This window comes from Eulemur rufifrons, chromosome 25 (assembly GCF_041146395.1).
Source record: "Eulemur rufifrons isolate Redbay chromosome 25, OSU_ERuf_1, whole genome shotgun sequence".
Lineage (NCBI taxonomy): Eukaryota > Metazoa > Chordata > Mammalia > Primates > Lemuridae > Eulemur > Eulemur rufifrons.
The window spans coordinates 17,618,980-17,636,510 of record NC_091007.1 but is presented as its reverse complement, the minus strand read 5'-3'; the positions used below and the strand labels follow the sequence as shown (position 1 = coordinate 17,636,510).

Genomic DNA, 17,531 nt, shown 5'->3' with positions numbered 1-17,531 from the left:
CAAATGTTCTCTACAATGCTTTACAATAATCTCATAACCCACAGCTAAAGAATTTCTCCTTTATAAAGTTTCCTGGGTTCTGGTCCAAACTGTTGTCTTCCCTTACTGAACTACTGCTGCACCAAGAGTCTTTACCACCTAAATTTTGCTTTTTAATAATTTTTAACAATCCTCATTTATCTATATAAACCCATGTAAGACACTTGATGAAAAGAGTAAGGCCTTTATACATTACATATCTTCCACAAAGTACATAACGTATAAAGTACTCAAGGAATTACAGATACTCAGTGGATTTTGATTGTATGTAATTGTTACTTGTATGTAAAGTTTATATAAAATAAATTGAAGGTTACTATCAATTGTATATTCCTATGTATTTCTACATAGAAATAACAATGTGATCTTCTTTAGATTACAAAATAAATTTTAAAACGGTCTTGAAAGCATCTCAAAACCAGTGTGTAAAAAAATGCAAAAAATGCTAGGTGAATAGGGCATGCTATCTGTTTCTTTGTGTCATAATTATATTTTGAGTATTTTTTTTTGTATAACAGAAAAATCTAGTGGACTTTTCTTCATAGTAATACAAGAAATGATTTTCCTATTTGGTTAACTTGCATTGAAGAGTTTAAAATAATATCAAGAGGTTTCTATTGAGTAGAAATTTTATATCTATATTATTTGTTTAATTTTCATATTTAGACTAAATTCAAGATCAGAATTTCTTCCTTAGTTCTATCAGAAGATTTGTCTTCTGATAGTTATATTGCCCGAAATATAATAACCTTTATATATTATCATTATAACCATTCCCATTAGGTACCCACATTACGTCATTATTACAGATATCAGGCCTATAAGATTCCTAAAATATCTTGCCCAGAAACATATTCCTCCATATGAACTATAAACTAAATATACATTTTATTAGCTTCCAGCAAAAGATTAGATGTGAATATTCAACCAACAATTGCCAAATGTGGGGAAGACAGAAAATGAGAATCAAATTCATGTTTTAATTTTTTTTTTGAGACAAAGTCTCACTCTGTTGCCCAGGCTAGAGTGAGTGCCGTGGCGTCAGCCTAGCTCACAGCAACCTCAAACTCCTGGGCTCAAGTGATCCTACTGCCTCAGCTTCCTGAGTAGCTGGGACTACAGGCATGCGCCACCATGCCCAGCTAATTTTTTCTATATATTTATTTTAGTTGGCCAGATAATTGCTTTCTATTTTTAGTAGAGATGGGGTCTTGCTCTTGCTCAGGCTGGTCTCGAACTCGTGACCTCGAGCGATCCACCCGCCTTGGCCTCCCAGAGTGCTAGGATTACAGGCATGAGCCACCGCGCCCGGCCCATGTTTTAATTTTTTATACCTGCGAAATAAAATTAAGATTTGTCCTGCAGTTTACCGAGGTGAACAACAACAAAATAACAAAGGTTTATTTTCATTATTTTATTGTATCTTTAGAGACTTAGCTTAACACAGCCTGATACTGACAATAGAAAAATTCCTATGGATTTTCCTTCTTTTTTCAAAACACTGGGCTGTATTTTGGGCCCAAGTCAAGACGTGGTTCTAAGTTCTCCAGTTTCTCAGCCACACTAACTCTTACTACCTGCAAGCAGCATGGCTTAGTCTTTCTGTAATACTGGACCTCCGGAGAATTACTGATAAATTATCTTTAGAAATAAGCAGAGGAAAGATAGATAAATCAGAAATTTTGTAGAGATAATCTCTTTACAAAAAATGCCCTACATACCAAGTCAGATATATCATGGGGCCAAAACTATACAACAATAACAGCATGCTTCCTTTTTTCTCCCAACTAAAGAAATAAATCAAGAAAATAGCTATAGTTAATCAAATGGGGACCAACTGATAAGATGCAAAGCAGAAAAGCTCTGTGCACACAGAAGTTGTCTCTGTTCACTGCTTGTCTCCTTTCTGGTTTATTTGCAAAAGCTACATACCTTTGAAAAAGAATGGAACTTCCAGAAAAACATTGTATCGCACATGTCATTACCATCATTTTCATATTGTTTTACTAAAACTATATTAGGTGAAATTCCTTTAGGCTTCGTGAAAGAGTCTTGTAAGGCTACTAAAGAAGTCAATTATGATGCTACTGAGAAAATGATAAGACAATCACACAAAACCAGTAACCACATACCAACTGCTGTCATGTAATCCCAGCGGTCAATGAGGCACATATTGAAGATGAGGTGATCGGATGTTTGCCCCTGGCCAATAAGTGAAATCTGCCTCTCCAAATTCTGACATACAGACGAAGTCCAGCCAATGAGAAACCAAAACACCACCAAGAGTATTACTGCCAGCATCCTCATGACCCGTCCACCAGTCATATATGGAATTCGTTGGGCCGTTCGTGAAAGAAACACCTTCAGAACCCTAGAAAAGCAAAAGTTCAAAATGTCAGGGCAAACCTAACACTCAAAAAGTAAAATTCTAAAATAACTTATTTTTCTAGGTGTAATTTAAATCCACCAAAATCCATTTATGCAGAATTTTGTTTTGTTTTAGAGATAAGGTCTTGCTCTGTCACCCAGGCTGGAGTGCAGTGGTGTGATCATAGCTTATTGCAGTCTTGAACACCTGGGATCATATGATCCTCCTGACTCAGCCTCCTGAGTGGCCAGGACTACAGGCACACATCACTGTGCCCAGCTTATGCAGAGTTTCAACATGAGAAAAAACAGAAACAATATTGCTCATATTTTTATTTAATTTCATTTTAGTTTATCTTCTAATAGCAAAACTGATATACAGTATAAGAGGCCATTAAGTCAATAAGTTCATATATAATGGAATTTTTTTGAGCATGTCTTAATATTTTAAGGCAAATTCTCAGGACTTTAGAAAAATCAGTAATCAAACATTGTTCAAATAAGATTTCTGTGGGATTAAAAAAAAAAGTCCTGAAAATAAGTAGTTGGATTTTACAATATTATACTGAGTCAAAAACTTTCTTGGACCAGTTGTTTTTTATAGTAGAATGTTATTAAAGGTATTTTCTGGAAATCATTTCATATTATCTTCCTTCACAGTCATTTTATCATATTACCAAAAATAATAATGAAATAATCATAAAACAATGAGAGGAAAATTTAAACACCAGGCTAACTGAATAAGATCATTGCATTAAGGAAGAAAATTGGGATGGCCTGTAAGAAATGTGATTTTTAAAAAATTAGAGTTTTTTCTGTATATTTCAGATGAATAGCCATGGTTGAGAACTACTGAATTAGATGATATCCAAGAATCGTTCCATCTCTCAATATTGCGTGAAGACAAATCCAACTTTTCTATAGGGATCCTCCATCCACCCAATCTTCAATTTCATCACTAGAGTATTTTCAGTTGATTTTAACACCCTGTACCCATTCTGATATTTTGTCACAAAATTATGATTTGATATAAACCACCATGAGTGGTTTATGATATTATGAGAATATCCATAGTCAATTTCCATAAGACAAAAATAAATGCATTTTCCCAACTCTCTATTCCCTCCTTCAATTCATTCTTTCAACAATTTTTAAGCCATATGAATTTTTAACGAAAATCACCAAAAATCCTGAAATGAAGCAAATATGCCTGAAATACCCTACATGTATTGCGCTGTATTTTTTCATTTGTACGTAGACCTTTGTCAGCTCTACTTGAATTAACACAACACATCCAGTAAAGAAAATTATTTTGCAACTGATTCCTTTTTATGCTCCCCTCAATATCTTGAAACCTATTGTCCTCCAGCTAACCCAGAGAGTGAAGTTATTTAATTGTGAATAAAATATGTGCCTTCAGTTTCTCTGTGGAACAATGTCAGAAGGATAGTAGTATCAAATAAGGGTATAATAGAAGATCTCCTAACTACTCTTCATTTAACCTGTTCCCCAGATTCACAGTTAATCTCCATTCCTTATATAAGGATAGTTTTATCCTTAATTATATGAGGATGCCCATGTCATGGTGAATGTTAACACTGGCAGGTAACTTGCTACTACTCTTTAGTACACCTCAAGCACTTTTGCTCCAGCCAGTTTAATCGTTACTTGTTATGAATTAGTTGTGTTTGTTTCCAAATTATGCCAGTTGTTATTACATGATCAATTTAGTTAAATATTAAATAAAATAATTATACATGATTGAGAAACAAAAGGAGACATTTCTATAAAATCCATCTTGAATGCTTTGGAAAGACTCTAAAATAAGAAATTAAAATAAAATGTTAACTTAAAAGAAAGTATAGAAATTTTGATATGTAGGACTGGTCAATAAACATAAAAAGCTAGAAAGATTCTATACTCAGAGTATTTCAAAAGAATTCTTTAGATTTTTGCTCCGATTTAAAGAACCAACATCATGAACACAATGTTACCTATTCCAACACAAGGCAGCAGATAATGAATTTTGGTGATTTATGCTAGAAAGAGAATAAACTCTATATATCAAACCCATAGTCAAAACAGGCCTTATTTAAAAAAGACTGGTGAATGATTATTTGTGTGTTTTAAATTATAGTATATATACACTTTTTAAATGCCCTTCTGCTTTAAAAAACTTTATCAACGAATGCACCAGTTACTAATCCCAACTATATTGGATTAAAAGGCTTCCATTGTAATCAGCAGGAAAAACATTCAAGAATTCTACCTTAGACATGAGAGAAATTTCTTGGAAAATTAATATTTTTATAAGTTCCCATCTTATTTTATGTTGGAGAAACTTGCAGTCGCTGTGTACACATAATTGTTTCTAGTTGTACCTGGATGAATTCTAAATTTTGAATGACTAGGCTCTCAAGAGAGAACCTGACCCATTTTTTCTGGTCGTCTATACTTTGGCTATGACAGAAAAAGAGAAAACTGTTTGAAATTCTAGCTTCACTCTTAATTTGGATATTTGAAATATAATTGTAATGAACAACCATTTATACAATGACAACCATATGTCAGGCATCATGCTGGGCAACATGGAAGGTACAGGATTCTTGCCTTCTAGAAGCAGCTTGCAATCTAACTAGAAATAAGTTTGCACACATCTCTAGGCTTAACTTGAAGAAAAAAGTTTGCACATAGCTACCCTGTGAAATAGCATATATTATGTATTGTATGTAGCTTGTTACTCTACTAAACCTAATAGAATAGGTGGCATTTGATATAGGCCTTGAAGGATATCAACAGGTAGAAATGAAATAAAGTGATTAAGACATTAGGAGATATTCTAGTTGAAGGGAATCACATAACAAAGTGCAAAACAGGGAAATGTAGGTTGTCCTTGGGAACAGTGGGTGGAATTGCTTGGCAGGAGGGGGATTTTGGTTCTCAATACCCAGAACTCCTAGGGAGTTTTCAGGTTACTGTGAGGAGTTTTCATCAGGTTGAGAAATGATGCTTCAGAGAAAAATGGTTATGATCTATATTTTCTTTCCATGGCCAAGATGTGGGAAATAATTTATTTTCTGATACTTAAAATTTTTCACAGTCCTCATCGAAACTCTAAATCTCAAAGAAAGCTAACAGTGGATTTGTTAAATAACTGTCTCCTTTAAAATACTTCTTAATCAGATGAGGTTTGTCTTTTGCAGAGGAAATCTATACGGCTCCAATTTGGTACTTTTTTAATCAAGAAATTCTATTTCTAAATTATCAGAAACGTTCATGTTTTCCAGAGGACCCTTTGGGCATTTACTGTATAGGCTGAGAATTCAAGATTGTCCTAAATCTCATATCTCATTTCCAGAGAGAAAAACCAAAGCAAAAGCCCTCATGAGTCTCCCATTATTGATTTTACTGGCTTTCCGATAATAGGAAACATAATAACACAACTCTGCACTTGAAGCATTTCAGAATACTGGTTTTTGCAAAATGGAATAAGATGCATTTTTCTAGGCAAGTAGCTAGGCAAGTAGCTTCCTAACTAGTTTCCTTACTGGTCTTGCCCACCTGCAATCCACATTCTATGCTGAAGAGACACGATCTTTCCATATGGTATATCTGCTCATGTGCCTCTGTTTACAACTCTTCAGTGGCTGGCCACCCAATCCTAGCTCCTTAGCAAGGCAAAAGGCTAGCACCAGTCTATAAAATATATTATAACCATTTCCCAGTTGTGATTTGCCTTTTAATTTATGATTTTTTGCCAGGCAGGAGTTTAAAATATTTATGTAATCCAATTGATATTTTTCTCTTATGATTTCCTCCATTCTCCAACCTAAAATAAGTTAATATTAATCTATAGTTTATCACTTTACTCATATTTTTTGCATTTAGTTTTATGATTTATTGAAATTCTTGTAGATTGAGATGAGGCTTCAAGGTAATTTTTTTCAGATATATAGTTATTTTCCCAATCTTTATTTGTTGAATTGGCCATTGCTATCACTCACCCCATTATTTTGGGCCACTTTCTTTACCATATAGTTAGATCTTCTGGAAGAAAGGTCTGTTGGATTCTTTACCTTGTCCTCTTGATCTATGATTTTAGACTTTGAATATCATTTTTTGACAATACATTGAATATGTATAATCTTCTCTTCCTGTTCTTAGTTTTCTGCAAATGTTCTTGGTGCTTCTTTATTCCTGAAGATGAACATTAGAGTCATTTTGTTAAGTTCCCCCATTTGGCTTATCCATTCAACAGTAATTACTCAGGACTTATTTTCATGAGGCCAGGAGCTCAGGATGTAGAGGGTCCCTGCCTCATACCATGTATTCTTGCAAGTTGAGTCTTCCATGTCAAATCTTCTCATTCAGTAGTAGTGCAGTGTTTCTCCATCTATTTATATTTTCTTCTAAATCTCTTTAAAAATTTTGTAGTGCTTTCATCTTGGTCACACATATCACCTTTTAAGATTATTCCTAGGTATTTTAGGTTTACACTTACAATGGTGAATAGGATATTTCCTTTATTCTCAAAGGTACATAGAAAGCTATTGATTTACAAACCCACACATCTTACTTACATAGGCTTAACTGAACATTCATGATTATTTGAATCATTCTTTGTCTGAGATACAGTTCATATACCATAGAATTCACCCTATTATAGTATAAAATTCAGTGGTTTTAGTACATTCACAAAGTTGTGCAATAATAACCACCATCTAATTCCAGAACAATTTCATCACCCCAAAAAGAAACTTTATACTCATTAGCTTTCACTCTCATTTCTCTTTCCTCTGAGGAACCACAAATCTACTTTCTGTGTCTATAGATTTGCCTATTCTGGACATTTCATAATAATGGAATCATAGGCTATGTAGCCTTTTATTTAGTTGGGCTTCTTTTGCTTAGCATGATGTTTTCAAGGATTATCCATATTGAGCATGTATCAGTACTTCATTCCTTTTTATGGCTGAATAATATTCTATTATATAGATGTCCCATATTTTGTTTATCCATTCATCAGACAATGTACATTATGAGTAATATTGCTCCCAGTACTGAATAATACTGCTATAAAAATTTGTGTACAAATTTTTTATGTGGACATATATATTCAGTTCTCATGGGTATATGCCTAGGAGTGGAATTGCTGGGTGATATGGTAACTCTCTGTTTGACATTTTGAGGAACTGCCAAACTGTTTTAGAAAATGGCTGCACCATTTACAATCCCACCAGCAATGTACGAGGTTTCCAATTTTTTCACATCCTCACCAACACTATATTGTCTGTTTCACTACTGCTATTCCCATACATTTGTAGTGACATCTCATGGTTTGATTTTCATATCTCTAATGACTAATAAAAAGTTAAGCATCTTTTCATGTACACATAGGACATTTGTGTGTCTTCTTTGGAAAACTGTCTATGCAATTCAATTCACATTTTAAAAATTGGGTTGTCCTTTAGTTACTGAGTTATAATTTATTTTATATTCTACTATACCAGACCTTTATCAGACATATGATTTACATTTTTTTTTCAATTCTGCATGTTTTCTTTTCACTATCTTGATAGTGTTCTTTGATGCACAAAATTTTTCCATTTTGATGAAGTCCAGTGGATATATTTTTTCCTTTGTTGCCTGTATTTTGGTATCTCCCTGAAGTTAGGAATATTTATACCTATGATTCCTTCATCCTTAGAGCTTTATAGTTTTAGCGTTTACATTTGGGTCTTTGATTTATTTGGAATTAATATTTGTAGTAGATGAGGTAAGGTGAGATCTAATTTCATTCCTTCAACTGGTCTATCTGGCTGTCCCTGAATGTGGATAGCCGGTTGTCCCAGCATCATCATTGAAAGACATTGGCATCCTTATCAAAAATCAATTGACAATAAATAAATGTATGGGTTTAGCTCTTGACTCTCAGTTGTATTCCATTGATCAATATGTTTCTTCTTGTGCCAGTACCATACTCTCTTGATTTCTGTAGCTTTGGAGTAAATTTTAAGATCAGGAAGTGTGAGTCCTCCAACTCTGTTCTGATTGTTTTGGCTATTCTGGACCCTTTGCATTTTCCTGTGAATTTTAAGATCTGCTTGTTAATTTCTGCAAAAATGGCAGCTGGGATTTTGATAGGGATTGGATAAAATTAACTTGGGGAGTATTGCAATCTTAACAATACTAAGTCTTCTAAACCATTAACAGGAATCTCTTTCCATTTCCCTATGTGTTCTTTAATTTCTTTCAACAATGTTTTGTGGTTTTTAGTGTTCCTGTCTTGCAGTTCTCTTGTTAAATTTATTTCTACATATTTTATTATTTATACTATTGTAAATTGAATTTTTTCCCTTCAGTTTCAGTTTATTGCTAGTGTGTAGAAATAAAACTGATTTTTCTACACTCATTTTTTTTTCCTGTAACATTGCTAAACTCGTTTATTAGTTCTAATAGTTTTTTGGTGGATTCCTTAGAATTTTTTCCACAGGAGATCATGTCATCTGCAAATAGAGATAGCTTTAAACTGATCAACACTTAAGTCCACATACAGTAATAACATTCATTGGGTGTCGGGCAGGCAGAAGGCGGGAGGAGGGTATGGGTATATTTACACCTAATGGGTGAGATGCACACCATCTGGGGGATGGACACGCTTGAAGCTCTGACTCGGGTGGGGCAAGGGCAATATACGTAACCTAAATATTTGTACCCCCATAATACATTGAAATAAAAAAGAAAAAAAATGTTGCTGGATTTTGTTTGCTAATATTTTGTCAAGATGTGCGTCTCTGTATTCTTAAGGGATATTGGTTTGTTGGCTTGTTTTCTCATGATATATTTGTCTGGTTTTGTTATCAAGGTAATACTGGCCTCTTATGAGTTGGGAAGTGTTGCCTTATCTGTTGTTTTTCAAAATGATTTGTGAAGAATTGATGTTACAGTCTGGTAGACATGTTACAGTCCTGGGCTTTTTTTTTTTTTTTTTTTTTGAGGGGAAGTTGATTACTAATTAAATGTCTTTACTTGTTTTAGGTCTGTTCAGATTTTCCACTTCCTCTTGAGTCACTTTTGGTGGTTTCTAGGAATATCTGGAGTAGCTGTATCTCTAGTATTATTAAATCCCTTGTTAGTACAACCTAGGTCTGTTGGACTGGACCCATGCAGATGCTGGGCGAGGGCAGCAGAGTAACCAGGGGCCAGATGAGCTGCCGGCACATTAGAAGCATCCGAAGTGTCTTCATCCAAAAACAAGCCAAGACCCTGACTCTGGGCCCAGACAGCAGCAGGCAGGTGCAGCAGCAGGCAGGTGATGGCAGCCAAGAGCACACAGGAGCAGACTGCCTCACCTTGGCCTTTAAAGAAGCTTGCCTCTTCCCTTCTTTTTGCTGCATGAATGACTTAATCTCATTTTTCACTCATTCTCCTATCTACTTCCCATAAAGAAGAGAAATGTTTCCACTTGAGGGTAGACAAGATTTGAACATAGAGTTGCTAACAAAGAACATTAGGATAATAAAGTATTTATCACTATTGTCTGTGAAGTACTAATTCTGAATTACCAGATGGATTTTTACTTGTAATTTTAAGATTGGTTAGAACATACACACATGTGCACACACACATATAACTAGTTGAAACCATAACAACCCAGGCAACAAAAAAATCTCGCATTTCAAATATGGCACATAGGCCTTAAAATATATATTCTAATGCATGTCTCCTTTTAGAAATCCAGACATAAAATGCTGATGCTATAATTAGAAATTAGAGCATGTATATAAATATTTTAAAAAGAGAAGCTCAATATTGAAAAGCTTTGAGCATAGTTGTTATAAAATAAAGTGTATTTCAAAGTTATGTGTCATACAACAAAGTAGGATGTTTGAAGTCAGATAAAATAAGTAAAGTTTCAAGTCTCCTTGGTTTTCTGAGTGAATTACATTCCTATTTTATTCATATCTAAAAGCTAATATGTTCTAAAAGAACAATTAAAATAAACTTCACTTTATTTCAATTTTTATTCAAAAGGTACTCACTGATGTTAAAGATTCTACATGAATACAGTCCTCTAGTTAATAAAAGACATCTTTTATTAATATGCAAATATTTCCCAAATCTTTTCCTTCATATGAGTAGACTAAACATATTAATTTATAAATGGAGCTTCTCAAGGCAGAAATCCTTAATTAGTTTCCAAAAGTGATATGGCTATGCCAACACAACTAATAGCATTAGGCCATTCAGCTGCGGGCCGTCAGCGGGCAGGATGGGACAGTGGGATCAGAACTCCCCGGAGGGGGTAAAGTGGGGGAGAATGAGCAGAGGGAATGAGCTTGTCTTCTCACTAAAGATTTTACAATTAAAGAGTAACTCTGAAGCTTAGGGAGTTCTGTTGTCACGGTTTCTGGGGAAGTCGTCATGATGGCTAGCTGTGTGCAAGATGCCTGGGGACTCGGACACAGTGTCTCCAGACAGACTGTAAGTGTGCCAAGGAAGGGCCCAGGTTTTCCAGCGCCTCCCTTCTGTTAGGTGCTTCCAAGCGTAAGAGTGATGAGAGTGACGGAAATGTAGGGTCTGCAAAGCTAAGGCCTGTAACTACACAGAGTTTCTGAGAATCACCTAGAATCAGGCTACCATACAAATGGCTCTGTGCACTGGCATGGGTCTTTACAGTACATTCCACACCAATGCTGCCTTGATTAAGGAAACTGTAATATGAAGTAAACTTCAATTTGTTAAGAGCCAAATAACTTTTGATCTTTCCTGTTTCATCAATATGATGTAAAATGGTAAAAATGTCTCTAGGGAGACTGTTTAAATCTTAATCTCAGAAAGCCCAGGGTGGTACTTACTGAGTTAACAAACAGGAAAACAGAAAGTCATGTCTCTTACAAAATTAATTTTTTTTCAAATTTCTTATAATGCCAGTATTAGAGTTAGTTCTGAAAGATCAATTTAAATCCTTCATCCTCTAAACTACTCTACTAGTAAGTGAAGCATGGGTACATGAGGTAAGGCTTGGATATTTTTCAGTTTACCTCTGAGGCTCAGTAACTTTCTTTGGCTTTGGAATTTGCTCAGCTTTCTGTCCAAACAGTACATTCACTGACAGGGAAAAAGACCTTCCTCAAAAGCTTAAGAATGAGTCCTTTTTTTCTAGTGAATAGTGTAGGTCTTAAGAAACGTCACTATGAGTAATTCTTCACTTGGAGGCATTCTATATCCCAGAGGAGGCAGCCAGTAAGGACGAGAAACCACAGTGAGCTCAGCAGGAAGGAGGCCTGAATGAAATCCATGTCATCACCAGGACCCACATGGCAAGCTTTTCCATTTCCTACTCAGAATGCAATGTTCACAGCTATGTGGCCAAAGGGTGCTTTACTGGTATATTATTTTGGCTGAGATGGGCAACTGGCTAAAACTATTTTGAAATTGCTTCATGTTAAACCCTTTGGGTCACGACTTGGGGTTTGTGTGCTGGGGTAAATGCAAGGCTCCTAGAGAATCTTCTGGATGCCCAGAGGCACTTGCTTAGCCACCTAGGAACAAAGGTTATTATCTTTAGCTTTCATAAGTGAGGGCTAAGACACACCTTGTTCAATGGTCTGTTGAGGCAGGTGAGTTGACAAGCAACACTGCACTTCAGGCATTTGTCTAAGGCACAATCTTAAATGCCCTGCTACCCAGTGGTTGTCATAAATTAAGCTAAATGAGACTATCTTCATTATGTTACAAGCTCTTAGTTTTTCTAGATAGCCATACACTTGCTTTGCTTTTGCTCTTTTAAAAATTTAAGGTATCTTACTATATTTTATGTATCCTCATAAGAATATGTAAAATGAATAAATATAAATATCTCTCGGTCACTTTTCAAAAGTCACTAGGAAATAAACTAAAACATATAAAATATAAACCTTCCCACAAACTCTAAATATTTGGTGCTAATGAGCACAGTAGAGAAAACTGCTATGGGTTGTACCCAGAGCAAGGAGTACTGAATAATGCATGAAATGACAAATCCCAGGCCAGAGCCAGGAGAAAGCTTTTCACAGCTGGCTTAAATATTCATTTTAAATATAGTACAATAAAAGTCTCCTTTTTCTTGATTAGCCTTAGAAAAAGGAAATGCCAATGTGTTTCCAGAAAGCATATTACAGGGACTAGAAAAACATTCTTTTAGCATTAAGTTTTTAAAACTCTCTACACCCCCTTTCATTTAAAAATATTTCCTCATTTTGCCTCCTGATATACCTGGCTTTTCTGAGCCTTGAGATCCAGACTTCTCAAGTTTCTTCGAAAATGAAATGAAACAAAACAAAAAAACTAGCTTAGCAGGGATTCTGTAAACCCACACACCATGGAAGCGCCGGATATTCTTTTAGATCTGCCCTACAGCATTCACATCCTAAGTCAAACACATCCGTGGCTCCTGAAGGAAGCCCCTTTTTGTAAATGAACCTTCTTCATTTGTGCCTATTGCAGCTCTTTCCCCCCTTATGATCCATACTGAGCTAGCTAAAACCTATACCATTCCTTTCTTTCCCTTTCTTCCTCCCTCCCTTCCATCTTTCTCCAAAGAGGATAAACTGTTCCAGGTTCAAACAAGTTGCATTGTACATATGGCCTGCACTTGAGGTGGGGCTGTGGGAGGTTCTGCCCTGGCTGCAGCCACGGGGGGCAGGGAGAAGCATTTCCTATAGAGAACTTAAGGCAATAGTAAAAACAACTAGAGTTGGCCTGCTTTTTTTCATCACCATATACTGGTGATCCTAAATAATGTCAGAGACGGTACAAACCACTTCACCCCCACCTCCAACTTGGTGCACCTCCACGTTGCATTGTTAGTAATGAAAGACTCTTTTATAATTTTCCTGTGGATTGCTACGATTGTCTTTGGCTGTATAACTCTCAAATGTGGGGAGAGATCACCAAAGAAAAAAGAGGAAGATATGGTAAAAGCGAATGAAGCTTTTAAGTTCCCATCCCAGACTAACAGTACCATTTCTGGAGACAGAGATTTTACTCCTTTTTCATATTTGTTTCAAGTTTTCAGTGCTATAGAAATTCTATAAATACTATAATGAATCAGTCAGAGACCAGGTGATGGAGAAAGAAATATTTAACAATTCCACTAAGCTATGAGGGAAATGGCTGAAATAAAACAAAAACCCAGGTCTTTCTTGCTTATCCTACCCTCAAGGGACTGTAACAGTCATTTTGTATATCAGGACTCATAATTTCCTTAGAGTTTTCTGTGTAGAGAGGGATGGCTTACTTTTACTTTTTTTAAAATACAAAAATGAAAAAATAAAATTCCTATGAAAATGGGGCTATGGTATTCAAAAGACTAATGTCCCTTTGCTCAGGCTACTTTGATCCCTCAAGAGACCCTGGATCAGGCCCTTCCAAAGCCTGGTTCTTTAGCTTTCCCTTCAATCTGTGACCCTCCCCAGATCCTTCCAATGAATTCTCTTTTTGTTTAATTTAGCCATAGTCAATTTCTGTGGCTTGCAGCCAAAAAATCTTACTTGATATATTTACATACGTTCAAAGTACACTTAATCCTTGCAACTTTATGGACGAAGTATTAAACCATCTTATAGATAAGAGATTAATTCTCAGACATTAGAGTAATTTATTCTTGGTTGTAGAAATAAGTCACGGCAGAACTGAAATTCAAATTTGGATTTATGTCTTTCCTCTCTACATGTCACTATAAAAGCTTAGAAATCTTTTCTTTAGGGCCACATGTTGCTTGACCCTAAGGGATACCAGTCACAAACACTCCTTGCAGCTCCATTCACTATAACCACCCCCTATTCGTTTACTCAACAAATATCTGAGTATATAATACGGGCAAAGCGTAGCACTAAACATGGGGAGTACACACGTACTTCAGCCTGTCCTTCCTTCGGGTTGCTCACATTCCTACGGGATGCTGATTGCTCAGTTTATAGACAGAAACAATATTGGAATCAGTTAAATTGAAGCAATATGAAAAAAACCCTGCAATATAATAGTAAAGTCACATGGTTCATACAGGATAAGGATAATTCAGCTCATTAAATTAGAAATAGTTTCCACTCAATTTAAGCCTTCAGTGGAGTAATTCTTAATTGCAATGATTTCTAGAGACACACAGAGAGAAAAATAGTTTTAATTCTAGTATTTAAAACAAAGAAAAGAGATGATGACATAATCCAGTTTCTCAAATTCCAATCATTTGCATGCTACCCTCAAGATTTCTGCTGTATCTGTGCACTTACTAATAATTTCTTTACATCCATTTCTATTTATTATTTTAAAATATTTAAAAAGAAACTTTATATTATTACCTTAAAAAGCTGAAAGATAACATATTCCATAAATAGAAAGTAACTATAAAAATAAACACAGTGGAACAAAGATGATGAATCTTATGGAGATTACAGTGCAGTGAAAAGCTCTGAGACCGAAGCCTGATCACTTGCAGAGGAAGATTAGCAACTGTTCGGCAGGCGTTAAAGACCTACTAGTTCCAAACTAATCTTTCTCCTGGAAATAATCAGAAGGATTGAAAGAGAACCTGAATGGAAGTAATCTTCTCATTATATGATTCAGTGCTATTTAATACTGTGTTTGCATCCTCCTGCACACCACAATGTGTGTGTTCCAGGCACTTGGTGACACACCGAGGTAGCACACAGTGAGTCAGCAGGATATGAATGTTTTGTGTGTGGAGAGAACTCTGGGAAGCAGCTTCCAGATCTGCATCTGACATTTTCATCCATTCACTCATCTGCTAACATGTATTAATCACCCCTCATGTGGCAGTCATTGTGCTGAGAGCTGGGCATCAGTGGGAAGACTCGCATTCCAAGGAGAAGGTAAACTGAAGTGATGAAGACCAATAAGAAAACTACAAAGCACCGCAAGTATTATAATAGAGGACCCAACAGACACTAAGAGCTAGACTAACAGGGAGAGAGTTCATTTTCAAGTCTCAAAAGGGCACCTGTTCTTTCAGGATTTCTAGAAGGTTTATTGTCCATATAGGCTGTCACTGATTTCTCATTTCATCTGGTGAGGACCAGTTGAAATTAGGCATAAAGAATGGACACCTGGAAGGTCCCTGAAGACTAGAAGGACACAGGCGCAACGTGTGCTGTGATGTGGACAGAATAAAATGAGGGCCAGAAAGAACATTAGAAATTGATCTTATCTTCTCCTTCTGTAGGAAATAGAGGCTGATGATTTCTTAGAGTTAAAGGCTAAACTGAGATTTAAATTGGACCTCCTGAAATCTAGTCCAATATTCTTTGTACTATGCCACATGTACAAGAAGGGAATCTTGAGAGTCAAGCATATTTATATTTGTTCCAAAAGATAAAAAGATATGCTATGTATTCCCAGTAATCAAGTACCAAAATAAATAAATAAAAATTAAAAGTAAAAGAAATGGAGATTCTTGTGTGGTAGATAATGATCACATTTTTTAAAAGCTGAAAAGGGGTACATTTAAAGACAAATATAACGCATATTATGGCAGCTAAGATAAATTGTTGTATGAGCCATATTAGGGGACTTTTGTTGAGAAACACTTATGGCCAAATCAGCATGAAAACACGAATGGCTCACTGTGGTTACCAGAACACCTTTAAAGGTGATCAGTGCAAAGGGTTTTCCTGACAGGGCTACGGTTTGATCCTGCAGGAAACATTTATTTTTTCTCTCTCCGATGCTCTTTGCTACCACTGCAGTAAGACTTTATTTAAGCTTGGAAAGGGGAGGCGAGGGAAAGCCTTTGTAAATAGATAATTTATTTTACTGCGTCTTTCTTTCTAACACTTAGAAAGAAGTGTTGAAACTAAGTATAAGGAAATTTACAGTATTCTCCATTTTCCAAGGTTGATAATCTCTAGATCACTTTGGTTAAGGAGGAAAGCCAAGAACACTTTTTTTTGAACTTCACCCAAAGAATATCAGCAGGATTACCCTGGGGCACGGAACTTGGGAATGGAAGACAGTCGTTTTTGTCAAATGAGCATATTTCTGAATGCTACTGTACAGGATTCTACGGTAGCTCTGGGCAGTATGTTTTCAGCTGCATTGTCTTTGTAGTCCTTCCTGTTCTTAGCCAGTAAATACAGTTTAACGTTCTAAACTTATTTTTTATACAGAATTAACCCTTTAGAGTTCACTTGTATTAAAGATTTCCCCAGAGAATCCAAAAGTTGTTGCCTTAAAAGTGAAAAATATGTATCATCTTGCTATATAAATTCTTAAGATTAAACCGTTTAAGCAGTCAACTCAGTTTGCAATTACATGCTAAGTCGATCACTTTGATCCTTCCCTGAGAATGAAGACTGATAAAATATAATATACCTGTGAAGCTTGAGAGTGACAGTTCCATAAACAGTAGCAAAACCGAGAAGCCGGACCCATCTTAGGAGAATACAGCGAAATGTGCTTGGCTCAAAGTACAAAATAACAACCTGTGGGATGAGAACAGAAACAAAGAGAACTTCAGGATCAACCAATGACCCAAAGACTGAAGTCAATATTTCACCATCTGATGTTTTATACATATGAATTTTGATATAAGCACATACCCATTTGAATAATTCTTTAAAATGTTATTTTGATCATTGATCATTTGATCATTCATTCATTGTCCAGATCAAAGAAGTACAGAGTCTCTCTATTGCTTTCAAATAAAGTCTAAATTCTTTAAATCTAACTTTTAGGAGTTTCTGTCAACTGCCTCTAAGTCTTTGGTGTGTCCAAACTTAGCTTTCTTTATTTTGATTACTTCACTAACTCCTCCCTTCGCACTCCAGTTTTCAGTCAACAAATGTTAATTAAGCATTTACCATGAGCCAGGCACTGTGCTAGGTGCTGATACAAGATACAAAGGCCAGCCCCTAAGAAGGGGAAGAGAGACGTGTAAATTAGAAATTGCATTCAGGTAATATAGCTGTTGTGATAATATCTCTGCAGTTTCAGTGGGACCACAAGGAACAAGTGGCCAATTCCATGGGAAGAGTAAAAGATATGGGCAAGGCACTCTACCATTTTTCATGCACTACTTAGTGTGGCTCAAGCAAGCCCTTGTAGAATAAGAATTGCTTTGACTCTGC

The 17,531-nt window shown here is 35.8% G+C and overlaps 1 protein-coding gene across 1 annotated transcript in view; it reads right to left on the bottom strand.

Moving 5' to 3' along the window:
- Positions 1 to 17,531, bottom strand: part of GPR158 (G protein-coupled receptor 158) — a 320,727-nt gene that overhangs the window by 24,623 nt on the left and 278,573 nt on the right. The window contains exons 6-7 of the mRNA XM_069458883.1: positions 16,777 to 16,886; positions 2,172 to 2,410 (exon numbers count right to left, since the gene is read on the bottom strand). Coding sequence (XP_069314984.1) covers positions 2,172 to 2,410; positions 16,777 to 16,886 — 349 coding nt within the window. The remainder of the gene's footprint in view (positions 1 to 2,171; positions 2,411 to 16,776; positions 16,887 to 17,531) is intronic.